The sequence below is a fragment of the Notothenia coriiceps genome, unplaced genomic scaffold (assembly GCF_000735185.1).
Source record: "Notothenia coriiceps isolate Sejong01 unplaced genomic scaffold, NC01 NC01_scaffold00037527, whole genome shotgun sequence".
In the NCBI taxonomy this organism is placed as follows: domain Eukaryota; kingdom Metazoa; phylum Chordata; class Actinopteri; order Perciformes; family Nototheniidae; genus Notothenia; species Notothenia coriiceps.
In genome coordinates this window covers 106,974-134,305 of record NW_011370228.1, presented here as the reverse complement: position 1 = coordinate 134,305, position 27,332 = coordinate 106,974, and the positions used below count along the sequence as shown (strand labels likewise).

The following is a 27,332-nucleotide window of genomic DNA, read 5'->3' as shown; positions in this document are numbered from 1 at the left end:
AAGGGGGATCTTTTTTCACATGACCTTGGTGGGCCAGCCTCTCACCCCCACTCCCTGCCTCTCCTCCCCAGACGGGTTGTGTCTGTGACTGGCCTGCCAGTTCTTGCCTCTCTTGGGCATTCTGGCATTCCTTCCCCTTTGTGCCCCATCCCCCTGCCTCCGGCTGTCTCCTGCCCTCTGAGGGTTTCCATCTTTACTGAAGCTCACTCTCCTGCTCCGTCTTTTGCCCGTCTAACTATAGACATCCTCTGTGTCAACAGCTCCCCATCTCCCACGCCATCTCTGTTTCTCTGGCAGTCTTTTGGTCTTTCCTCTTCACTAAATGTTGTGAAAAATAACAAAAAAGAGGAAAATTATAAAACTTAGTTGTGGTGTGTCAAGAGGCATGTTTTACTTGTATATGTCCCATGCATATTCTCAGAGCACGAGACGTTAGGGTATTTTGCGAGATAGTCCCAGCTGTGCAAAATATAAAGATACGATTTTGTGAAAGGTATTCTTTGCTGCAACAGCTGAAATGGACATCAGAAGGTAGACGCGTCTGCGGTACAGTGTGACAGTCAGAGCACTTCTGTATCACAAAAGAAATACTCCCCTTTACGAGGTGGATTTTCAAATGCACCCAGCCGTTCTCACGCACAGATGAAGGCAGATCCTTGTCTGACACGTGAACATATTTTTGAAGAGAAGGACCACACAACTCTCTGTTCTCTGCCTCCCCCTGGCTTCTAAGTCTCCGTGGCAACGCCATGCGGGTCGTCATGTTATTATCACCGATGCTTGACCAGCCGGCCTTCTTCATTCACACTGTCTGCTTAATGAACTCACTGCTTTCTTGTCAAGGCAGAGTGTGTGTGTGTGTGTGTGTGTGTGTGTGTGTGTGTGTGTGTGTGTGTGTGTGTGTGTGTGTGTGTGTGTGTGTGTGTGTGTGTGTGTTTGAAGCTGTGAGTGCCAATTGTCCTTATAGGATGACTTTAATCCTCAAGAGGCCAAAAGATGTGAAGTAAAATATCTCAACTTTAAAATGTCCAATGACTTGGCAGTATGATGACCTTGGGTTTAGTGTCAACATAAGAACATCAGCATTGGGTTTAAATCTAGGGAATTTCAAGGGTTAAAGATTACCTATTATGCAATTATCCAATTCCAGCTCTACTGTATTAATTTAAATGTGTGACTCCACAAAAGTAGGTTTGCAAGATCACAATTGAAAATAATTTATCTCAAAGTGGCCTTTTATGTAGGCCCTTAGTTTATTCTCTGACTAAACCAAGTTGTTGTATCTCAAATTCAAATTAGTTTGTGATGTTTAATAGTGCTTACACACCTTTTTGTTTCAATAAGCTACAATAAATACAATGTTAGGCCCAGAAACCATTTAAGTTGCAATAACGCATAATAAATAAGTTCAACTGACATTTAGGAGAGGTTTAGTATTAGGGAACAACAGAATGTCTTCATGTGGATAGTAAAAACAAATGTGTGAAAGTGAGTGTGTGACTGTGTGTGTATGTGCAGAAACTCATGACATCCCCCGCAAATGTCAGAATATCGCCCTCCTCCTTTTGTTGGGTGACCCCAGAGAATGTTTTGGAATGGCCACTGAGAGAGAGGGATTATGTAGAGACAAAGACTGCGAGAGAGAGAAAGAGAGAAATATAGAGAGAGTGAAAGGCACAAGAAAAGAAGGAGAGAAAGAGGGAAAGAGGGAGAGGTCAGGGAGCCAGCTGATGTGAAAGTGCCTCCGATCACCTCGTGCTTCTCCTCCGCCCCCTGGCTCTGTCTCTCTCTATCTGTTCCACTCTTTCTTTCTTCAGTTCCCACTTGAATTCCTCTCCCAGCGCTTCACTCCATTGTGACGTCGGGTTTTGATCGGCGATAACAACAGAGATGCGTCAGTCAGGGCCCACACACACACACACAAGTTTAAAGTGCCACTGCAAGTTAAAAGTGGCCCTCAGACACCCGCACACACATACACATGAACACAGTGACACACACAGCAGTGGCCTTTGAGTGAATGCTCCTCACAGGGCATAATGACAGCATTCTGCAGTGGCCATAGCTGGGACAGTTCCCACAGACAAGACAGACACAGAGGGACAGAGAAAGACCATTTCTCTCTGTCTTCACCTCTCCTCCTACTCCCCACCTCCCCTCCAACAACCCTGACTTTGTCCAGACCATGTGACCATCAACAGATCAGCCCTATTGGCTAATACATGTCTGGACAGATGACTTATAATTGGCTTATAAAACAAACCTAACCAGTGATTATAGACATATACAAAAATATACTTTGAATATCAAATACTTTTGGCATTTAAGTGGATTCTGAAAAGTTTCTAGCGTGCTTAAAATGTTGAAATGAACTGTTATGACTACCTTTGCAACATTATAAATAAATAATCAATTTGACACCTCCTGCTAAGTGTTCAGCTACAGGCCGGGCATATAAAGAGTGCATTTAGCCATGACTGCGAGTGTTTTTTGGAAACATCTTGAGCAGACAGATCATAAGCAGATTTGCAGGAGTGAAATTAGATGGATCTGTTATGCTAGTGACCTCCATACTCAAAATAGCTTCCTAAAGACTGTACAGGGCCACCCTCCAAATCTGTGAGTATTTCAGTGGAGTATTCATCTTCAAATTCACCTTCTCTAAGCACAGGTCGATGTTAGTTGGCAAACGGTATGCTTTGAAAGATTATCCCGCCTTACATTCCCCAACATACATGAATTCGACCATGTGAGCTCAGTCCCTGCATATTTGTCTGTCTGTCTGCGAGGGGCCACTCCCCGTCATTGCCTATCCCACCACACAAACACTACAGCTCACTGCTGACTGCCTCTGGTTTCAAACTTTATTTTTTCCTCGTCTGACGTGACATAGGGAAGGATTTGGCGATGTTTATTTTGAAGGGGGGGATGGGAATAAAGGTGGTGACGGTGGTGGAGCTGGGTGGGGGGGCAGGTTACGGAGCAAAATGAAAACATGTCACTCAGGGCCCATTAAAATGTAACCCTGCCCAGCAGAAGAAAGGTACCCATATCATCATTAAGTCATCTCGGGGCGAAGCGAAAACCGCAAATATTATTCCTGCAACCCCCCTACAACACACACATGCACAGACACTCCTCCTCTTCTTTTCCTTCAGATGACAGAGAAGACGAGATGATTGGAGCTACGCAGTGTATGCTCACTGCCCGAGGATGACAAGAAGATGTTTGGGAACTTCCTGATCATGCATCGGTTTGTATATTTTCAAGAGCAGACATGAGGAAAATCATACAGATAGAGTCTGTCCTTCTCACTTTGTGTTTGGGTTGGGCAATATGCTTACACTTTCCAAGCTGCCACTGTCACCTTATTTGAGGGCGGACCGTTACATTTCCAAAATAACAACCACCCAATCATCGATATATTCATCCAATATCCCAACCCTACTTTGGGAAAACGCTTCTATGTAGCTTTCAATCTTAACTACAGTACCTACTCTTCCTAATCAGAACATGTTTAAATTAATCCTATCATATTTCATTTTATTAAATAAAATGTGTGAAAGTAAAAAACGAATCCACACCCTGTCGCAGAACCTACATAAAGTCTCAAATTGCTAACTACACTTATACTAATGTACTGCACTATATTTATGTATAGTAGTTATACTATACATGGATATAGTACAGAATTCAAATATAACAGATATAACAGAGATATTTGGGTTAAATCCAACTTTCTAGTCCATTTAATTTATGTTCTGGTGTGTATGAGGATGGCCATTTCCTGCTATTTGGGCGCATCACTCCACAGTCAAGTCATCACCCATGTGAGCCCACTGCCAAGCCCTGCGCATACACACAACCCCAAAGCACAGATGTACACACACACACACACACACACACACACACACACACACACACACACACACACACACACACACACACACACACACACAGGGCACTGACTGCTTTCTTTCATCCTGCTCCCTATCTGGCTACCACTTTTAAATCTAAGGAATCCAAAAAGAAATACAAGTCCTCCGATACCCTATTAACTTCCACACACACACAGACTTAGGTGTCTGTGCAGGGTGTGAATGAGAACATGCGTAAGAAGGGCCTAGACAGCTAAACAGACATATAGTCCTGTTTTGTATGGCCGGACCAGCCCAAACCAAACAATCCCTGATCCTATCACCAATAGCCACTGATAGCAATCTATAGCTCCAACAACACTACACCGTCTGCTGAGAGAGAGGAGGGGATGAAATGAGAGGAAGAGGATGGATAAAGTAAGCAGAGAGGGAATTCCGATAACGCTACTTTTGATTCTCTGCCTGTGGGTGGGGTGTGAAGATGCATGTGTGTAATCCAATACGGCTCGGCCCATGTCGAAGCAAGGGCTGCACATGAATCTGAGGCCTTAAACCTCACACAGACACACACACACAGCAGTAAGCTCTGGGCAGCTTTCAGTAAGTGGACTGGAGAAGCTACAATAACATTTTTGCTTCCGTTTTATCCCTCGCCTTAACCCCGACTCTGCCAGTGCCCCCCACTCGCCTTCACATTCTTTCAGGACTGACTCAGCAACGTGCAATGAACCTGTGTTTGTGGTCGGTTTAAATAAGTCAATGCCCGTTTCTATGATAACTGTATTCCTACAGTAACTATATTTATTGTATACATATTTTTCTGCTTTAAAGATGAATATAAATATGCAGATTTTTTGAGATATTTATTTTCATTTACTTAAATTGTGTCTTAAATAATGTTAGTATTTATTTAATTAGAGTGAAACTTATCTATGTATCTACACAGTGTCTGGTATAATTCAGTATATAATTAATTTTAGAATTAAATAACTTTAGTTTTTTTGGGTACCAAATACTTATTTTTTGACAAATATGGGGGTTGGTGTTCCCTGTGCACACACAAAACTGATGTTTTACTGTAATATAAGAGCTAATGACACTTACAGTCATGCAAAACCACACACACACGCACGCACGCACGCACGCACGCACGCACGCACACACACACACACACACTTTTCAGCAGTTAACTACTTTATTCAAGCTACAACTCAATTAACATTCTGCCTCAATCAAGCATAGCAATGTTAATGACATGGTGGAGAAAGGAGAAGTCAATGTTTATGTGCCTGTGTGCGTTTGTGTGCGTGTGCCAATGCCCTGTGTCTGTGTGACTGCACGATGTGGATGAATGAGTCATGTCATAAGGACTGGCTCATGCATAATTTCATTCATATTCATAACAGCCATGTGGTCTGCCACCGCCCGATGAGGGCCCACCGCAACTCACACTCTGCATAATGAGATGTGGCCAGTGTGTGTGTATGTGCTGTGTTTAGATTTGATGTACTGTAGGCAAGCATACAGTATGTCTGTATTCTGTCATCTTTGTGCGTATTGCAACTTCCCGCTCTTATCAGTGCATGTATGTGTGTCTTTTTACATGTGAGTGTGTAGATGTGTGTGTGTGTGCAGAGTGGTTTGCACGGGCCACCCTTATGAAGAAGGCGGTTAAGTAGTTTATAAAACCGTCTCGTTTTTTCCACATTGTACGCACATGTGGGGAAGAGGGCCCAGCCCAAACAACCTGCGGTCAGCCCTTTAAATAAGCTCATTGACTAATGTAGGATTTCACATCAACCAAGCAGTCAGTGATTTGCATGCCCGCCTGTTTATAGAGGGTACAGCAACAAGACCCTTGACCTGAAATGCAAATGAGGAAATTAAAGTGACTTTGTTTTTCTAAGGGCCAAATTGGTCATAATTGTAAATTATGCCAAAAGAGATTTGAAGTGAAATACGTCTTGCTCAGGTTGGTCGCAAGGCATCTCCTCTCACACACTGCTTTTATTAAGGAGAGCTGGATTAGAGTATGTAGGGAAAAAATAGTTCACCATTAGATCTGTTGCTGATGTTTTTACCTTCCTGTCATGTAAGATAAGACACAATGCATACATATACTTGTGAGGCTTACTCCAAAACTCAGTTCCAATTTATTTGATGGCTAAATCTGTGATGAATGCCACAACATAATGGTTGTTTTGTAGATCTGTTCTGTCAAACAACTATAATCAAAGTCCACTTCGGAATTATATAAACACATTTTTCCATTTAAAACTCATATGGTAAAACTGAATAAATGTTTTCAAGACAATGCAAACAGTAGGTTTTAAAATATTTAAAATACTGGGGCCTTTAAAACTCACTCATATGATAAAAACCCTATATAATTTACTGCTGTCCCATTTCCAACCATTGATTTCTGCTTTAACCAACGTGCCATCGACTCGTGTTGGAGTTACGCCTGCATGGCTTCAGTCATTCTCAGAAAGAGTGTCCACTCTGCTGCAGCCATTGTTCTTTCATGGACCATTAGATGGACATGAACTCTCTCGCTGTCCTTTCTTGACCCGCCGACACTGGCCATAAAAGCAAACTGCCCACCCTCTTCAATACATGCATTACCTCATAAAGTGGTCAGTGACTGGTCAATGGGACGTGTCGGTCAAAGTGTGTGTGAATTTGTCCGTGCTTTTGTCTGAGTGAAGAAAGGTTTTCTGTTCTTTGATAAGAACGGCCGAATAGTTACTGAAACACTTGCCAATGAATCCAGCTTTAAAAAAAATATGCTTTATTTGCTCGACTGAAGCTTTTGTAGGAAGCTCAGAAAATGTAACACCAATTTAATATTCTATTATGTTATCAAACTGCACCATTCAGACTATATTTTCTGTACACCAGAAAAATGATGAAGTACATGTGATCAAGCTCCACCAGAGGAGTTGAGAGGAAACATTGTCACATTTTCTGACAAATACAAAAAAGGAAAATAAGTATTCATTGTATGCTGAATATAAACTTCCATTTTATGTATCCACCCTAACACGATGATGTCTTTCCATTTCTTTGATGTATAGGTTAACCCAGCAGGATTGCTGGAGGTACATACATAGGATTAATGAAATATAATAAAGAGGTGAGACCATCCTACCTTTTTGATGCAGCTGTCAGGGGAGGCTTCCTCATGGTCATTCATCATCTGTTAACACACAAACAAAATTGAGATTGAGAATCTGTTTATTAAGGCATTAAAAGAGAATATTGATTCCTGCGTTTCAGAGGGCCTCAGCCATGGCTTATGACATCGCTGCTTGAGGACATGAGCAAAGGGTGTTCACAGTTCATCACACAGACCCTCTGGGCTGCAAATGTGACCAGAGGGATATAATAATGGACTGAGAGGTCACAAAAACACACACAGAAGCAAACATAACACTACACACACACACCCACTCTGATGAATGAATGCCCCGCAGATTTGACGTTAATTCTCCGCTTCAGCGTTGCAGGAAATTTCACTGAGACCGTGTCCGTGGGTGTGTGTGTGTGTGTATGTGTGTATAATTAAGCCTTCAAGCAATATTTACTGGGGGCAGATGGGTGGTAGAATGCTCCCAGTGTCTGCCAGAGGAAATGAAGGAAGTGGGGGAATGATGAAGAGATGGGGCTGCCCCTGCTGCAATGAGGGGGCATTTCACATATAATGGCAACCCAGAGTCTCTCTCCGTCTGTCTGTTTCTTTCTTTCCTTCTCTGAAGCCCATTGATGGCCACTGAAGATCAAATAATAGGTGCAGACTGTTTTCAGAGCAGTTTGAGGTTTGGTGGGGGATCAGCGTGGTACTTTACTGAATTTAAGTGAAATTAGGCCTATAAAACTCCTTAAAGCACAGACATATTGCATATCTGATCCTCCCTTTTCCTGCACCGTATCCTCCTCATCAGCCGTTTCACAGTATGTGTGTTGTTTGGGTGTTGTGAAAAGAATGGCTGCCTTTACATTAGAGCTGACATATCAAAGTTTGTATTTCCTAAGCCAGCGTTACCCCCCGTGATTGGGAAAGAGACATTTATCTACTGTGGAATCTGCCGTGGAAACTGTGGAGCCAATCTTTCACTTGTGGCATACAGCAACTTCTCTTATGCACTTTTCTACACAAGGCTTCAATTCACAAGAGGTGATTATTGTGTGCATGTGGATGTGCTTCAGGATGAACTGTCCATAGGTTTCTCTGTAAGACTATTAATTCTTCAGTTAAATAGAAAAACTGTTATCGGAAATCATAGCACATAGAAGTTCACTCTTAATTCTTCCTTCTCTCTTTCTTACTGAATAGTGAACCAGATGGGCCATATGTGCACCAGTGTACCGTACCGAGTGGTTTCCTATATTAAGCTGTCAAGGGATCTTTTTCTCAGCCTCAGCAAATGGGAGCAATTACACCACAGATACTTACAACAGTGTTTTCAGCCTACTTACACATCATCCAAACCTTTACAGAAGCTTTGTGTAACTGAAATCAGGTTTAAACAATGCAAAAACATTGTATCCGCCTCAAAATGTGTCAGTTTGTTTTGACTTGTAACTGTAGCTATTCTGTTTTAAAAATGCGCAGACAGAGTTTTGAGGTTTGGTAAGTTTCATTAAAATCTGATCAACATGTGTGCATGAGCTAGAGAGTCTGGTTAACTTATTTTCAGTTTGATGGCATTGAAAAATACATTGTAGTATGTATTTATTATTCTCAAATCAAATCGTATGCATTCAAGTTTTGCTCCCAATGAATGGGAATGAAACACTCTCAACACTCAATAAGCCAAAGAGTTGTGAGTTGGTATGTGTGATTCGTTTCTTTGAACATCAGGTTTAAAAGTACTGGTTACTTCCTGCATATAGTTTGTCAGTAGGTAATAACACTGGCCTCTGAGCAGCATCTTCTGAGGCTGTATGTGTAGGTATTGTATTTCTGAGGGTGATAGAAATGTTTGCTTTTTGTAAAAAGAACCAACACTGTTACAAAATGGCAACTTCTTTTATTTGTACTACTTTGTTTACTTATCTATAATGTGAAATACATGCTTCAGTGTAACACCTCTGTTGGGTAAAATAGAAAGGGGTTTCGGAATAACTATTTAGTAGTAAGAAAGACAAATTAAATTAATGTTTCTGCTCGGTAAGTAAAAGTGTGCTTGTGAACTTTAAACATGGCGATAATAAAAACAGAGGGAGAGGGAGAGAGTCAGCAAGGGAGAGGGGGAGAAAGAGGACTTCCCCTTTCTGGTAATGCACAAGACCAGCTGCAACAGTTTACAAAACCAACAGCTTGGCTGGGTCATCTAAAATGCTACCAGGCGTTCAGCAACTATAGGACAATTTCTGGACTTTCCCCCTGTTCTGTATGCTAAATGCCAAGTGTAAATATGTGTGTGTATCAAATTGTGCAAGAGTAACCTAAAACTGTAGAAGACATGCAAGCAGACATGAGCGGTTTAACTGATGCCTTAATGTCTTTCAGCTTCAGGTGGGGGGTCGGGGCGGTGTGGGCTTTCTATCGTCCAAACCTCAGTTTTGGTTCCAGAAACACTGAGCTGACTGTCAGGAAAATGCTAACGATAAAGCTTCATGGCTTTGATATCTATGCAGATCAAAACCAAACTGTTTGTCTGTTGAAAAGTTACCAAATTAAGTTTATATATTTAATAAAAGGAGAGTGGTGAACAGGGTTTCCAGCGGGTAAGCAAGGGCTTGTGCAAAGATGACTAACTGTAACACAAGGGCAGGTGGAGATGCTCTTTCAACACTGGCATACTGTATTACACACACACACACACACACACACACACACACACACACACACACACACACACACACACACACACACACACACACACACACACACACACACACACACACACACACACACACATGAACACACTCATTCAAACACAGCAGAAAAACACACACACACACAGACAGACAGACAGACAGACAGACAGAAAGACGCACGGAATGGCCTAGCCCTGCAGCAGAACCCCGCCAAGCAAATAAATAAGCTATTAATTAGGGAAGGAAAATGTGATTGGCCACTGACTGGCGGTGCTATGATTTATTGCACGTGTCACCGTCATCTCAAAGTGATTTTTACTCGGGGTCGGTGAGACAGGTCCAAATAGAGACTGGCCTATGTAGAGAGGGATAGATTTTCCACTACACAGAGAGAGGTAAAATTGTCCATTTGTTCTGTATCTACCCTGCTGAATGCTGACATGTCAATATGTCTTATAGAAAAGAGAAAACACTGCGAGGGTAATTAAAAAGTGTGTGTAAGTGTGTGTCTAGGCTCACAAACTTCTCTCTCTGGCCCATATGACCTGAAACATAAACAAATCCAGCCGTGGCTTGATGAAAGTGCAGCCACCTGCAGAATCCTTCCACCAAGAGCTGTCTAGACCCCCATTAGGGCTGTGTGTAAAAGTGTGTGTCTGTGAGAACCATCTCACCGTGTCTGTTGTGTGTGCTTTCACACAAGGAGGGAGGGAAAACCCCACCGATATTAGAGTTTCAGTGCACAGCTTTTGTTATTGGACATGGTCAGGAGTTTTTCAATACCACTTTAGCACCATTCATATTGACATGCCATGATGACCAAGCGGACAAAGAAAACACAACGTGGGGAAAGACACTCAGTTAGTGGACTGCCTTATTGTTTTCACAAGAACTATCACAGCCAACACATGATGGAGCGAAATCCCGCACAGTTTATTTCCAGAGCTCATTTAACGTGAAAAAACAGCAGAAATGCCCTAAGAGGATTTTCTATCCAGAGCCCATAAAGCATATGCTGTGGTTTTGTATGTGCAGCTCAAGTCAAACCTTCAGAAAAAGACCCATCCATCATGACTTATGGCCACGCCAATGGGAAGGCTGAGTAAGTAGCTATAGCAACTAGAGGTGGACCTTACAAAGCTTACTCATCATCATCCTCAGGCGCTAGTAAGAAGAGGGCCCCACTAGGAAAATGTTAGTATTCTGTTGCCAAAAACAATTCTCCTCGACTCTGGGCAACTCTGGATAATATGAGGCAATACAGCAACACGGCCCAATAGATGGCTGCGGATGTCACAAAGCCACAAGTTTCCAACAAGAAACAGCAGCAAACAAACCTCAGGTTTTTTTTAAACAGGGCCCTGACTGACAACCCATTGGTTGCAAGAGCCACACCAAGAAAGCCACAAATTGAAAGTTTTGCTATGCATTTATTGGGAACTTTTGCAGCTCCTTGGCACGTTGACAGGATTTCATTGTGGTAGTAAGGCCCTGGACGAGTTTTTGATCTTGTTGACGTATAGATGGGAGAGGAAGCGGTCTTTCACTGTGGGTCGTGTTGAATAATAAACTGCATAGAAAGTGAGTTTGTGTTGGAGAGCAAGAAAGAGAAGAAAAAGAAATAAATAAAAACGAGAGGAGAGGCTCTGTTTCTCATTGCTGGAGCCTTTAAAATAGATCTAACCGTCATGTCAAACATGATCTCAACAAATGGATATGACTCCTCTGACTCCTAGATACTGGTAAATCTGATCGGAATACTTACTCCAAAAAAGGAAGAAAAAGAAGTGGGGGTATCAAGTCTTCAGTGTTTTTTTCTCTGAGGTCTCTCACTATCAACTGAACTCCCTGATAACAAACCTTTCACACGTTTGTGCCAGAATCTGTTAGAGATTGTTTGACTAAGGATATGTCTGAATCAGTCTGCTTTTTAGCATTAAGTCTGATGGTGACTGGTTGTAGTTCCAAGTCCATTCTCTGGCTTGTTCTTTAAAAGGGTGTAAGATGGGGCTATTTCAGGACTTCCCAAAGATAGGGGCCTTGACAGCTGACCCAAAACAAGCCCGAGTTATGACTTCTTAAAAATATGCTTTAACAATGAGGTTGCTCACAGAACTTTAGTCGGGAGGTGGGGAAACTAAGGCAGGAGAAAAGGAAACAGATTAACAGCAAAACTAAATACCAGGAAACTGGGCGTCCATCAGATAAAATGTATGTATGATAACTTTAATAAGTGGACGTCTTGAGGTTCCTTGGCCAGGACAAATATCAAGGGGAGTTCTGATAGGAAACTTTCACTCCATCTCTTTGTCTTAGTTGATAGAGAAGGTAATTATTAGTATAATCACAGTTTGGTACCTTAACTCCATCTCCACTTTGCTATTAAGCTTAATGTGAGAAAATCATATTGGTTAAAGGTAAATAAAAGGATGCCAAAGGAATGCATGATATACCATTGTCTATAAAGGAGGATTAGATTGACACTTATCACGACACGCTAAAGCTAACACTGTTACCCAACCCTACATCCAGATGGATCTCTGCAGGGTGTGGCCTATGACGGAACTGAGAACTGTTGGTGAGATAGAGCTTAGCGCACAAAGGTTAGATTTGGAAGGCAAACAGTCAACTATTGTGCGACTCTGGAAAGTCACGGCCACTTGTCAAATACAAACGACTGATATTTACAGAAAGAGCATTGACCCCGAATGTCCTGAGAGTCTTTGTGTGATTTATGAAGAAAATGCCATAGTGAAATATCCTGGCAGGGTTTTCATTGACTCCGGACAGGCTTGTCTCATCATTTAAATGTCCTGTATGATTCACAGGTCTTGCAGAGACATGCTTGGTCTAGGTGCCACACAATATATTCTGGGTACAAATGAATGGATTAAATATGTGTATTCATACGTATGACAGTTAGATCGTTTGAACTCAAGAAAGTGATGCCACAAAGGTGAAGTGTCACTTAGTAAGCAAACAAACCTTGGGAAAGAAGCTAATCTTCATGAATAAGGAGAGACAGGACTCTGAAGGGAGGTGGAGGAAAACAGCAGGAATCTGCAAATGTATTAAAAGGGTCATATTTTCATGGGGGCCTTGTATGACCATCCATCACTTGACGTCCAAGGCCCCTTATCCTTTTAAGGCCGTTGACTCTGAACTTGATATCGACAGAACCATACAGATAAATTATCTCCCTGGCCTTCGCTTTATTGATAAGTCATTTGGGAAGATGATCAGTAATAATCATAAGTGAATAAGGGTGTGCCAATAGATCTCGCACTAGCAGATGTTGTGACAGCCGCAGGGTTGAGGCCCAATAAATAACCCCACCTTTTGGCCTAAGAGGATTGCCTACACAGCATCAGTGGCTGCTGTGGCATGCCTTTCAGATAATGATATATCACGTCCTGCCTCTTCATTTTGATAAAGGTTGCAGTTTATCGATATGTGGCAGCAGGAAGAAAAATAATATTGCCTTATTTCTAATGATCTCCTATTCTTCCCATGACACCTATTGCCTCGGAGCAAGCAGGGGGTTATGGGAGTAAGATTTAGGGTCTTGCCTTGAGGGCATATATATCGAATCAAAGGTCATGCCACGGATGCTTTTCATTTCACATACTTCAGCTGAGCGAGATGCTTGCGCAGCCTATGCATATATGAATGTTTACATTTATGAGTTACATATATCTGATATCGGCTTTTCAGCTGAGCAATGTCATATGTTTCATATCTCCATTTCCCCTTGCAAACTGAATTTGTGTATTTAGAAATATACACCAGACCACACTGTCTGTCTCTCAGTCGAGTGCCAATATGAAGCCCTAATTCAAACCAGGAATTCCTTTAGGTAGGTAGAAAAGGACGCGGAAACACAGAGAGGGGGATCTCTCATCGCATCAGGGGCTTTTCTGGACAGCAGCCACTGAGATATTGTCACGTGACGACGGATAACTGGCGAGTAAATTACGTATCGTTTATCGGGGTCCAGCTAAATATTTACAACGTTTGCATATTTTAACATAAACAGAGGGGTTTTGGTAGCTTTTCATTCCTCTGCTCTCCCTCTTTCTTCTAATCCAATATATGTACAGGAAGAACAAGCTGGCTCAAACAAGAAGACAAGATGTGGACAGAAGTTAAACAGCAAGACTTTGGGAAAAGAGGAGAAAGGTAAATACTTATAGAGAAAGCTATGATCTGTACTTGTGTGCGTTAGTCGGTCAGGCATCTCCTGCAAATCCATCCTGTGGCTTTTCTCCATTTTTGACCACACACATGTATACTAGGCGTTTGGGCGCGGGCCCAAACATAGAAGTGAAAAGTCTCTAGTGACTTGGAGGCTAAGTGCGTGTATATATTGGTCAGTGCTTGGGACAAGCAGGGGCATTCTTTAGGACTCCGAGGGTTTATACCAAGGTCATGCCCTACACACGAGGATGATAATGATGATGCTTGAGAAGGCCAAAGCCACGCCGAGTGACTCGCTGATGAGATTCCTCCTGCATATAAATAAACAAGGCCTGCTGTGGATTTCCTGCTCAGAGCTAAGAGTGTGTTTTTGTTTGTGTGCAATAGGGTTACTTTGGTGATATTATTTTTGATCTGAGATTTGTTTTTCAGAACCATTACATTATTACAGGAGTAAAAGCTATTCAGTGTTATTATCAAAGACTTCCCACAGCTCCTCTGTGTTCTGTACACTAAAAGTATCCACAACGTTTCTTAGCTTAGTCTTAACTCTCTCAATGGTCTGTTTGTACTGGTATGGCCTCTATTTACAGGGAAGACTTAGAGCTTAGCTGTTAGGTCATCAGTAGGACAGAGGTGAATAGTTTGATGTGTGCTGAGGAAAGAGTTAACATAGTTGAATGTTCATAAAAGCTCTTTGTGCAGTCTGTGCTTTAGTCTTTGTGCATGACTGAAAAGCTGCATTAGGAATAATTAGCTTGTTTCTACATTATAGGATATTTTTGGCATTCTAAAATAATATGGTTTATTTCAAACTGAAGCACGTACACAAAATAAATACCAACAATAATAATGGCAGCTTAATAGTTGTAATGGCTGCTATTAGCGTGTGTATTATTCTGAGCAGGATGTGGAGATAAAACACAAAAAGCATTTGTATTTAGCAAATGGACTGTAACTTGTGCACTGTTTATCCTTGTGATTTCTTCTTGAGGCCAATCAGATTATTTGCACGGTGGAAACATATAAAAGACCAGAGCAGTTAAGGCAGCTGCTACTGCCAAAAGATACTGTCTGAACATGCTGGCTACAAATGTTTTCTTTCACTATGGTGGCCACATTTTTTCATGGGTTTTTGGGAAGGAAAAGTTATTGCAAAATGCAGATAATGTTCACTAAATCATGATGACTGATTGTTTTAACTTGTTTTACCAGGAATTAAAAATGTAATTCATAATAAATGCATACCAATGTAATACATTCTAAATAATGGCATATATGCTTCAACATACTTTCAGACTAAGAACTGAAAAATAAACAAAACATCAACTGTCCTCAGAATAAACAACATAGAATTTTGAAAGTTGACACTAGGTGGGCATAAAAGAATTACACAGAGTGCTGAAAAATACATTCAAAGAACAGCAACAATTGGAACCCAAGGTACCATTGAGAAATGATTGATCAAACCCATTGTGCAAATGAATCCCCGACCATTCTTCTCTCATTGATTCGCTCAGTGTAACATTTGTTGCTGCACAGCAACCTCTTTGGGGCTCTCATGCTCCGCGTACAGTTTTATTTTCTTTCCAACCCTCCCTCTGTCTTTCTGTACACACACTCTATTTATCCGTGCTCTCAAGAGATAGCAACATTTATCACAACGAGAGCTGTCTCCAAGTCCACAGGATCAACCCATCACCCCCACAATAAATGTCAAGCTGCCGTGATTTATGCAGCTAATGAAATTGATTAGAAGGCTACAATGTCCCAGAACATTGTAATCGCGTGATTCACTACTGTCCTGTTTACTCAATTTGCTTGAAAGATCAAGCAAATTGTGTGTGATGAAACCAGCACTGGCTGGTTAAAACAGGTTGTGAGATATCTTTTGGCCTTGAGGACTCTTCGGAGAAGACATAATTGAGTGGAGATAGTGTAGCAGCCCCACTCCCATGTACAAAGGCCATTGTCTGAAGTGTGTGCCATCAAAACCAAAGATGAATTGAAGTGTCACAGACTTTGATAATTTCAAGGATGGTCTGAGACTTCAAAAGACTGCATGGTAATGATGTTGCAAAGTTGATGATATGATGCTGCTGGCTGTCCTGGGGCACTGAATGGAAAAACAGTGGACTTTGTGGTGCAAGACACTGCCAAGTAGAATTGTAATATCTGACAGATACCTCATGATATTCCAAAGTTGAATCTTTCCTTATTATATCTAAACCCAGTACTGTTATACGTCAAAAAGTAGCCCTCCATCACAGGCGTGTCAGACTAACAAGTACTTTTTACTTTGTCAAAGGCAAAACCCACCTCTAATATTTAGGTTTATATGAATATCCATTCAGTTGACCTTCGGGCTCATCACCAATGAGTTTATTAGCCGGGCCATATAAGGTGAAGGCCTTTTACAACCCTGTTAGTGTGAAGCCAAGACTATCTCTGTCACTGAGATTGATGTTCCCCCGGCTTATCGAGCGCTTCTTTTATCAGCAGAAACCTTCAACAAGGGATACTAAGTCCCATTTGCACACCTCAGACTTGAGACTCATCAAACTTAACAGGACTTTATCATTGTCATCACCAACTGTTAAAATCTCTTATCATTATTATCTTCATTGGTGTCGGGTATACCAGTTTAATTTTTATGTAGAGCTATAATCATCATCCTGGCTGTTAGAATAACAAAGATCTGATATGTTCAGATAGGATGCTCTGCCCTGGTCTCTGAACCCTGGCTTATAGCTGTCTGTCTGTCTGTCTGGCCAGTCCATGGGATGATGACGGATGACTTTATTAGGGGAGTAGCATGGTCACAACTTGGAACTGGGACTTTCCATTAGTCATGTAACAAGAGCAATCAGCTCGGAAAATGTTTGCGAACACCCTCTTGACCCTTTTTTTGTTGATTTTATAACTGCAAAGCCAGAACTTGAGCTATTCTTTGCCCACACCTTAGCATATTTCTATGAAAGAAAAAACATACAAACTAAGAGCAGAGGAGAAACTGATTTCAAAGCCGTTCACTCATTAAACTTGTTTCTTATTTTGGCCCCTGCGGTTGTAATATATGACTAAGGGAGAGAGTTATTGGACAAAGGAGGAGGGAGGGAAGGAGAGGGTCGAGCTTGGTGAGAGGAAACTTATCTGTCCTTGGGCTGTGGGACAGAACACAGAGCCGGCTTTATTCGGCGTCTCGGCCCTGTCGTTAAGGAACGATGACACACTCCTCCAGGCCCACATTAATCTTTAACAGTGTGATTTCTAAAATAACACCAATGTTTTCCCTGAGGCACGTGGGGAGAGAAGGCCCTGTTCAGTCCCGCCGAGCTCAGTCAAGTTTTCCTTTTCTTCTCCCTCACACTGTTCATGCTTGAGAGTAAAGAACAGGGGAAGCGGTTGGAAATCTAAAAAGATGGACAAGAGTTTGAAAAGAAGAGACGTAGAGTATAAGAGCAGAGAGTGGAGCTGGAGCAGACTTGGTGCAACGTCACCAGATGTTAAAAGCCCTTGACCTCACTTACTCACCCTCACAGTGGCAGCTCCAGTGGCTCCCTCCCGCCACACATTACTGTTGTTAACAGTGTTATCACAGGGCTGCCCTGGGCAAGATAAAGACTGTGGCTGCTGATGGGCCTTAAGTGAATGAGGGACTGGCTGCAGACACATAGACAGAGGGGAGTGTCAGTCAGCCTGCCTCTGGTTAATGACAGTGGAGAGATAGAAGCTGAAACAACATTTTGTGGGGAACTATGTGTGTTTAACAGCAGGCTGGGAAAAAGGGAGAACGGGAGAAATAGGACAGTGCCACTAATGTTGTTTGGGTTTTAGGAGCCAGACAGGAATCTTGCTTTCTCTCTCCCTATCAGGGCTGAGAGAGGCAGCTTGGCCGCTTGCTAGTGACCGTTACACAGCATGATAGCGCTGCAGCTTTGAGGTTTTCCACCGGGACAAGCAGGGGGCCTCATAAAGCATAAATAAAAAGATGGAATATGCAGTGAGCTGATTCTAACGGATAACCAAAGCCAAAACCACTAGCTCATGATGCCAATGGATTCTTGCAAACATCTTGTCTCACCGAATAGCATCTCCCTTTAACTCTTCTCTCCCTTTGTCTAGATACAATATATCTTGTTTCACAGCATAGATGCAAGAGTGATAGGCAAGCACTCTTCATAAGACTTTTTTAGGACTTTTTGAGGCTGTTAAGCTGTCGGAAAGGTTTATATTTTCTGTATCATTCAATAACTTCCATGTGCTTTTCATTTCTCATCTCCGCCCTCCTTCCTCTGTCTCCTTTCCGCTCAGTGCTCCACACAGTATACAGAACATTGGGCCAAGGCTAACATGTATCTATAATGTGTTCGTCTCAGGCAGCCCCCCGAGGAGAGGAGCGCTGCTCTGGCTCCTTGGCACAGCGGACAATGTGGGTGTTGTGTGGAGGAGCTGGCTGGCTGTACACTCACAGACGAGTCAATCTGGGGCCACTGCTGAACTGCTGCCTGTCCTGCCGCTCTAGTGCCTCAATAAGACCACTCTTTACTCATTAAAAAAAAAAAAAAATCTTCCCCTATTCATTTTGCATATTTTTCACAGTTGAAATAAATAGGAAATAATTTTTGGATCCACATACTGAATTTGTTCTCTTCACGCTCAGTGCAACCCTGTTTTATGGGCCTGTGTGTCTCTATAAGTGTGTGTGCTTACATGAGAGTACTCCTTTTCATAGTGCTGACACCCGGCAGATTGAGACATCAGGCGCCTGCTCGCTGTGGTAAATTAGCCATTCTTCTCAAGGGCTAATTGGAAATCTAAATGTTTTGCAGGGGGAGAGAGGAGCTGTGAAGGAATGCGCTCAGCCTGTGAGCGGAAAATCAGATTACAGATTTGTTTCAATATTTATTTTCAATGATATTTGGTGTGAATGTACTCTGATCATTGCTTTATGGAAATAAATTGCAAAGAACAAAACATATTTAGTGAATAGTGGATACTGGAATGCAGTGAACAATGTTTATCAAGAACCCTTTGTTGAGACATATTCTCATCCTGAAGCCCTCACCACTTTTAATATGCAAACACTCAAAGCTATGAATTAGAGGCAAATACATTTCCATGCATAATGACCCAACCGCAACAAAAAAAACATTAATTACAGTGCCTCCATCTACATAATTCAGAATAAAATATGAAACAAAAAATGCCAGTAACACTAATTGACTAATTCATCACAGGGCTTTGTTGGTAAATGTTCCTCCCTGCCTGAGTAGTTTCAGCAAAATTAAAACATTTGCATAAAGTTACGGTTTGAGCCCCGCCAGTAAAGTAGAAAGTCAGACAAAATATTGTTTAACAGTGGAGCATGTAATAATTATGAATACCACTTTCTTAACCCTTTAGTGATGAATTGTGTTAAAAAAAAAGAAAATAAATGTTCATAAAATATGATGCTGGTCATCACTGCATGTATATCTTTTTAAATAACTGAGTCTGTTTTGTACTTAAATTGTGAAGATTAAACTTGACTATTTGATGATTTAAAACTAACAAAAAAAAACCTTCTTTTGAATTCTTAATTTCTTGGCAAGCATCATCTTCAAGTCAAAGTGGTGTGACTTTGTTCTTTATAAGCAGACGGTCCTGTGAATGCGGCCGGAGGCTGGCCCGTGCACAGTTATGGGCGGTACTCCCTGTTGTTGGGGGTGAGTCTGAGGTGCTGGGAAAAAGGGCCGTGCATTCACAGTAAATGAAGCCTTGTGAGTAACCGTGGAGAGTGCTTCTTAACTGATGAGTCCAGAGACAACTTCCCAGATCTTCTCTGCCACATGGAGACACCCACAATGCTAAAGACCTACTGCCATCTTTAGACCGATCCACAGAAAGCCACTGAAAAGCTTAGTTTTAGCCTCAGCCGTGAAAACAAATCTAAACACTGTGAATTGAGTTTTGTCTCATTCTTCTTAATTGGCAGCAGCAGGTTTTTGCCTCTTTTTCTTCAGCGTTCAATATGAATAAATGCGACAAGCTTCTGATCCCGGCTTTTCAGCCTATGCCTGTTTATTTATCTATTTCAACTACACCCAAGGGAACAAAAGGCATGCAGAATGGCCACTGACAGCCATGTCGAATATCTCTTTCTGCCAAATCTGGCTGTTTTCTCTCACTGCTGTCACTTGATGTCTTTATGCAAGGCTGAGAGTTCACCACGATGAAAAGGGTGGGGGCGAGCTGAGCGAGTGACCCCCACAGGAGGGGAGTATTAAAAGTAAAATAGAGAGCGAGACCGAGGGATGGATGAACCAGAAGGCGGGAGAAAAGTAGAAGGGGGAGAGGGGGCTCCCCTGCCGGGTCCCAGGCATCTCGGTTGGCAGTCCCCATCTTGGCTTCAGACGGCTTTTGTCAAAGAGGGGAAAAGAGGGTCTCTTCTTCACTTGGACATGGGACAATAGACGTTTTGTCAGTCAGGGAGGGGGTGTCAGTGGGGGAGTATGGAGAGATGCTGAAAGAGGAATAAAGCCAAGGACCCATCTTCACAAGGGGTGGGGTGGTGGCGGCGGTGGGCAGCCCTTTGGGACTGGGCAGATGTTGAAACAAGGATGATTTATTAGCCTTAGTGTCCTTGGTGGCACTTGGCCACCATCCCAGATTTAGGAGTGAGAGAGGGTGACTGGGAGTAAGAGACAGGGGGGACAGAAGGAGGAGGAGGACGGCAGCTATGTCTCAGAGACATCTTAATACCTTCTATGGGCATGGGGCGCTTCTTGCTCCCCAACCGTCATGGTATTTTTGCCCGATTCTCTCGTAGAAAAATAACTTGGTTGGGAGTCATCTGCATCACTGAGCTGGACCTTGTCACCCAGCATTACCCTTTCCCTCCAAAACAACCTCCCCCCAACCAACCCAAACACACAGACCGTGTGTGCAGCCCTTACTGCACCACCACCACCATCACCACCATCCCTCCCCAGATTATATAAAACAACAAATTACCAAATTAACATTCCCAACAGCCCTTACTCTCCCTTCACAGTTCTGGGCAGAGACACTTTCAAACTTGCCAGAAAACAAGTCTAAAAGAAAGCTTTCTATGGGTGCATGTGGCTGTTTGTGTGTATTATGCATGTTTTGCATGTGTGCGTGGTCATAGAGATCTCCACTTGTTGCTATAAAAAGAAAAAAATGTAAGAAAAGCTTAAAACATTGTGTTGCTGTGTTTCTGAAGCAGCCGCAGATCCCTGTAGCTTAGGGTCTGCGCTGTGCTGTAATTGGGAGGTGTCACATGTTTAAAGTCACAGCGTGTCATCCTGTCATGCCACCCATGAAGACCCATGAGCCGAGTTGTGGTCAGAAGCTACTGAACCTTAAGTGAGAAGAAATAAGACACATTCCTCGGTGCAAATCTTCCTTAACAGTTTTATATTTTTTACGGGTTTCCCTTTCCATCCCCATAGCACATCTCTCCCTCTTCTTTAATCCAAATTTTGCCCTTCACTTCCCTCACACATTCACCCAACATTTTATTCCAAACCTCCCAATTTCAAAATGCTCCTTGCTTTTCCTGTCTCCTCCCAGCAACATTCAATCTTGCAACTTAGCCCTGATAAACTGTAGGAGGGTTACTTCAAGTAGTGAAGGAAAGTTTGGACAGCTTTCATCAAGGGTACCCAGGGGGAGATTGATTGGCAAAGTAATTTACTGCCCAGTGTCCGTTCTACGCTCCTCGTTCTCTACCTCTCTCCCTGCACTTCTCCTGATCTGTCCATCAATCCATCTAGTCATTGGAGTGCAACTCTTTACAAATCCATACCTGCTGCCTGGAGGTAAAGGTCTCAGTGGGAGTGACAGCGAATGTGTGTGTGTGTGTGTGTGTGTGTGTGCGTGCGTGCGTGCGTGCGTGCGTGCGTGCGTGTGTGTGTGTGTCTATGAAAAGGTCAGCATGTAAGGTTAAGGTGGTGGGGGTCTATGTAACCACCAGCCCAGATGAAAAAGACTGATTGTCTTTGGGTTGATGAGGAGATTAATGGCTAGACGGCTGTAATAGTGTGTGTACGTTGTCTGTGCGTGCATGTGTGTATGTGCACATGCGTAGACAATAGGCATGTGACTTTTGAGGACTGGAGGAGGGGGCAAGAGCTTTTGACATGAATGAGAGGGAGGGTCATCTATCATCTAAAGAGAAGGGTTGAGGAGGGCTTGGAGGAAAAGGCAGGAGAAAGGAGAGAAGAGGTTGCCGGGTCAAGTCTCTATCACTCTCACTGTCTTCTGTTCCCTCACTGTCAACCTCACGGCGACTGACCACTCAGCAGACCCCACTTCAGCCTCTCTACGGCTGTTCTCCCTCAAAAAACGGGTTCCCCCCTTGCACAGGGCCCCCGGAAACTTTTGTTCCGTTCATTAGGACAACAAATACATACAGATGCTCGGGGAAGGAGGATGCGGGGAGAGAAAGGATTTCTAAGCGCATACCCCCCACCCCCCACCCCCAAATAACTGCTGATTTGTGGGCAATCTGCATCTTTGTAAACAAATGGTATGCAGAGGAGCTCATGTGAGAAGTGGTCTCATTATTCAATGTAAACGTGGACAGTTAAGTGTTTAAACAGGGTATTAGTGATAGGATGGTCTGTGATTTGTTTGACTTATTATTAGTTTAATACTGGGGAAAAAGAACAAATGCGGCACGTGAAAATGAAACGGACATCCATGAGTGATGGTTAACTGACAAATGGCTGCGGGACATCTAGAAAGGTGTGTGTGTGTGTGTGTGTGTGTGTGTGTGTGTGTGTGTGTGTGTGTGTGTGTATCTGTGTGTTTGTGTGTGTCTGTGTGAGTGTGTGTGTGTTAGAGAGAGAGTGTGTGTGTGTGTGTGTGTGTGTGTGTGTGTGTGTGTGTGTGTGTATCTAGTGTCTTACATAAATGTTATGTCTTAGAATGAGTCCTTATTGCTAATGTCAGCATCCCCATAATCAGGTTTCATTTAATCTAAGCAAAGCCGTGCAATACTTTTTTCCGCCTTTGATAGCTACAGTATTTGGGGTTAATTACTTTTGCCTCGGCGGTGTCCATCACAATTTCCCCATTAAAAAAAAGAGCCATGAAAAATCTATTTGCCTGGTTGGATGATGAAATTATTTCTTTCCCATGGAGAAACGTCTTGATACTGTAGGAAGAGAGACGGCCGACTTATACCAGAGGTTAATGACGAACATGGGACAATGACTGTGTGTGTGGGGAGTAGTGATGGATGGAGAGAAGCAGGGAAGATGGGTCTGGGGGCACAAAGACTGGCATACATGTCCCTCCGCCCCCCATGACTGCTCCATCCAAACCTTTTTTTACTACTCAATGGCCCGTTTTCTCCTGTGTGTCCCATGAATTATGTAAACGACTATGGAATCCCTTTCTTCAGAGGAAGGCAAAAAAAGGGAGGAAGAAAAGATAGAAGTGAGCAAAATGCCTCCTCCTCACTTTTTTTTCTCTTCCTCACGCTGCCTCTGAACAACCTTTCATGTTGGCAGTGTGGGCCTGGGTCTGGGATCTGCGGCCATGTGAAAGGACGGTGGTGGCCGCTGAGTTGGTGGAGGGGGAGGGTCGGGGCACAATGACACATACGAGGAACCGAGGAGGCAGGCAGGGAAAGAATGCCGGCCTTGTTGTTGGACGGCTTGACATTGATTAATGAGAGAGAGAAAGACGGAGAGAGAGAGAGAATAAGAAGAGAGGGGTGGCATTGGTATAGTAGGCCAGACAGGGGGGGAGTTGGACCCTCGTAGGGGAGAGAGACTCCGGAAGAGCCTCGGGCTGCACTGCTGATCAGGAAGAGGTTGGCTGCAGTGTAACACCGCCCATCAGAAAACGTGTGAGTGTATGTGTGTGTGTGTGTGTGTGTGTGTGTGTGTGTGTGTGTGTGTGTGTGTGTGTGTGTGTGTGTGTGTGTGTGTGTGTGTGTGTGTGTGTGTGTGTGTGTGTGTGTGTGTGTGTGTGTGTGTGTGTGTGTGTGTGTGTGTCTGGTGATACCCGGACTGTTTAGCCTGAGGGAATGTCTGTCTTCTCTCATAAACAAAAACGTATGTAGGCACACACAATTCAACGTAGGTCACATCAATCCTCATCCATCAAAGGGCTCCTAAAAGGCTGCCATCATCATTATCATCATCATCATCATTAGAGATGCTTTGTTGTCACTTTGTCACACGCATTTGAGAAGCTCAGCTGCTCCATGGAAAGGGAAAACAGCAGAAGTCTGAACTCCACAGTGCATGAACCCTGTTGCTGAAGTTTGTCAGGGACATACTTAAAACACCTGCTATGGTTAGTTAAGTTCGGAAAATGTAAATTGAAACTCTCTTTTAAAAGCAAAAAAGTTTAGAGGGTATGAGAAGAGGCAAAGTTAAGAGGAAATTAATTCAAGCTGACCACAGGAGGACAACAACTTTTCCAACCTACAGTACAGTGAAAGTTTGCTACTAAATACAAAACGGGTTAGAAAGTATGTTCGTTTTTTCAAATGATGTCTATCATATTTTATCTTAACTATCTTGTCAGACATTTCAAATTCTCAAGTTAAGTCCCCTGCCATTCATTGTCTATGCTGACTGAGCAATGTTGACCTTTTTTTACACGAGGAGCTACTCCACGCCGCCTCCGTCTCCAGCCAAGAGGGATTTCAAAGCCTCTCCTGGATGTCCCAGAATCCTTTGTCTCCACTCTCATCTATAGGTAAGCACAGTGTGCGCCCCCCTCCCCAACACCAGCCTCTTCAAAACTCTGTACAATAGCCAGATTTCCTCCCAATTTGCTAGTAGAGAATAGGAGGCTCAGGAACTCCTTTCAGTAGCTTTGAATGGTGGGCCTAATTCAGACTCAATCTTTGGGTTTGCCAGGCCTCACCCCAACCTTAGCTGGCCTTACTTTGGGGCTCCTGACTTCGGCTAATGCTAGGGCAATCCGACTGTTGAAGGACTTAGCCTTGCACACATTTGCGCCTCTTCTGCAAAACACGCCGGCTTGCATTTATACTTTTGTGTGTGCCAACTGATTTTTCAAATCTTACTTGATAATGGTAAGCCAGTGAAGCACATAAGCTCTTTCTCAGTAATGTTATGTTCCTCATGCGTACACTCATTTCCATCTGGGAGCTTCCCATTACAAACCACAGGCCTCTACAGTTTGCCAACCCCAACTGGGTCGTGGAACTGGCAACTTTTTCCATCACAGCCTCACTTCCCTAACCTCAAAGTGACCAGTGCTCCTCGGACATTTATATGTTGTGAGTGTTGGTGTGTTTTTATAGACTTTGAATCTACTCCACTGACCATTTGTTCTACTTGACCTCTCTGCACTCCCTTCTGCCTCAATTATGCAAGCACACACGTCCACTTTGCATATTTGCACTTAGTTTTCTCCTGACACTCTTGAGGTCAGTTCTAATCAACCACCCCTTGGTTGTACACACACTGCACAAACACATACACACTCTGTTCTCACCAGAGTTCCTTACAGGCGCCCACCTTCCAGGTCCAAGGACTGCTATTAAAGCAATCAGGAGCTTTCTAAGCTAGGTCAAGAGCAAGGTACTCACATGGGGATTCTGATTTGAATTATGCAAAGGAAGGAAAAGGAAAAGAAGCAGGAAAATAAAAAGAGGAGAGACAGAGAGAATGATGGAAGAGAAAACAACATATGTAGCGCCAAAAAGGTGAAACCTTGCAAACAAAAGAAACATTAGAAGTGATTTGAGGTGAGCAGGTGATTTCTGATGAGCCTATAAGGGGACTAAACAGTGAGGAACTTAAAAGATTAGTCTTAAGTCCAAAACCCTGACCTTCAGACCTGATGAAGCATTAGAAAACACGGAGAGGACTGAAATGGTGGGACCACACGCAGTTTTGTGAGAGCGTGTGTGCGTATATGTATGTGTGTGTACTTGTGTGAGTGAATATGTGTCCGTAAGATCAGCTTTCCCTGTGGTCCATTCAGTGTCTAGTGGCTCAGGATACTGAGACAAGAGTAGTGAGAGGAAAGAAAATTATCTGGAAATACAACTGGATCCTATTTATGTGTGTGTGTGTGTGTGTGTGTGTGTGTGTGTGTGTGTGTGTGTGTGTGTGTGTGTGTGTGTGTGTGTGTGTGCGTGTGCGTGTGTGCAAAATAGACAGTGAGAGAACGAGTCGGTAAGTGAATAGAGACAGTAAACATGGTAACTGTAGAGCTGATATAGTGGAGAGGAGGGAAATGAGACAGAATAAGTGTGCCTTATTTGTGAAAATCTGAAATTTTATATTACATTACATTACATTGCATTTAGCTGACGCTTTTATCCAAAGCGACTTACAATAAGTGCTTTCGACCAACAATATATATATATATATATTATATGTGTGTGATTATGTACTGGCTTATCTATGTTCAACTCAAATTGATTTAAGTGATAATGGTATTCAAATAGTATCTGATCTAAAAGAGTTTAGCCTCTTCCACAATTTAAAGGAGATGGAGGGAGTTTTTTTTGCTCACAGCATTCAAAAATGACTTTTGAAGAGGCCGTGTCCCAATAATATGAAGAAAATGTATGTTTACTCTTTAACTTTTGCTTCTCTCTAGCCTTTGAAGAAAAGAAAAGTCCTATTCTGTAACTAACGAAGGTGTTCTTATAAACTATAGCATCAACAAATGATACCTCAATGGAATGCAGCACAACAACAAAAAGAGAATTAAATACAATTTGACTGAACTGAAACCCCTCTGCAAAAAGAAAAGGACTACACAAATTCACTTGTGAAAATAATAAGCCGATAATTGCCTCGTTGTCCACCTATGTCATTGTACACGTGCCCCTTTGTGTGTATAGCCGAGCTTCCTCTGGACAAGCCTACCCTGCGGTGAACATAATCATGGCCCTGTCGTCCTCAGGTTAAAGGCTCACTGCTGGGTCCTCTGGCACTAATGCAGTGCCAAACTATAGGGGTCACATTAGCCCATGCTACTTCAGCATGCATTACAGTAGAAAGAACTCCACTCCCCATTAAAAGCCACCAGCAGGCTATGAAGCGGGCCTACCTGTGATGGCCTAAATGAGTCACTTAATGATAGCCGTGCTGCGGGAAAGGAGTGCTCAGACAAAGAAATACTGATTGGACACTGATTTAGTGCGAGGGTCAAAAGAATATGAGTCAGTATATCATATCAGTTCTGTCACTCCTGTCACTTCAGGGACAGCAGGGTTCCAGGGTCTGAGTGGTTATTATTAGAGATCACATACTTTACATACTTTTTGTTACTTTTGGACACATTATACTGTGCTGCCTGCTGTGAAACCGCTTTTGGATAACGACTTCCATAACCTGTCTATATGTATAAGACCAACGGGTGATGCTCTTACGCCATTATGTTTCAGTGTGTGTTCAGTGTGTGTTCAGTGTGTGT

The 27,332-nt window shown here is 42.8% G+C and overlaps 1 protein-coding gene across 1 annotated transcript in view; it reads right to left on the bottom strand.

Annotated features, from left to right (window-relative positions):
* Positions 1-203: 203 nt before the first annotated feature.
* LOC104967691 (PR domain zinc finger protein 16-like) overlaps positions 204-27,332 on the bottom strand; it is a 99,594-nt gene continuing 72,465 nt past the window's right edge. The window contains exons 3-4 of the mRNA XM_010797204.1: positions 7,022-7,077; positions 204-318 (exon numbers count right to left, since the gene is read on the bottom strand). Coding sequence (XP_010795506.1) covers positions 204-318; positions 7,022-7,077 — 171 coding nt within the window. The remainder of the gene's footprint in view (positions 319-7,021; positions 7,078-27,332) is intronic.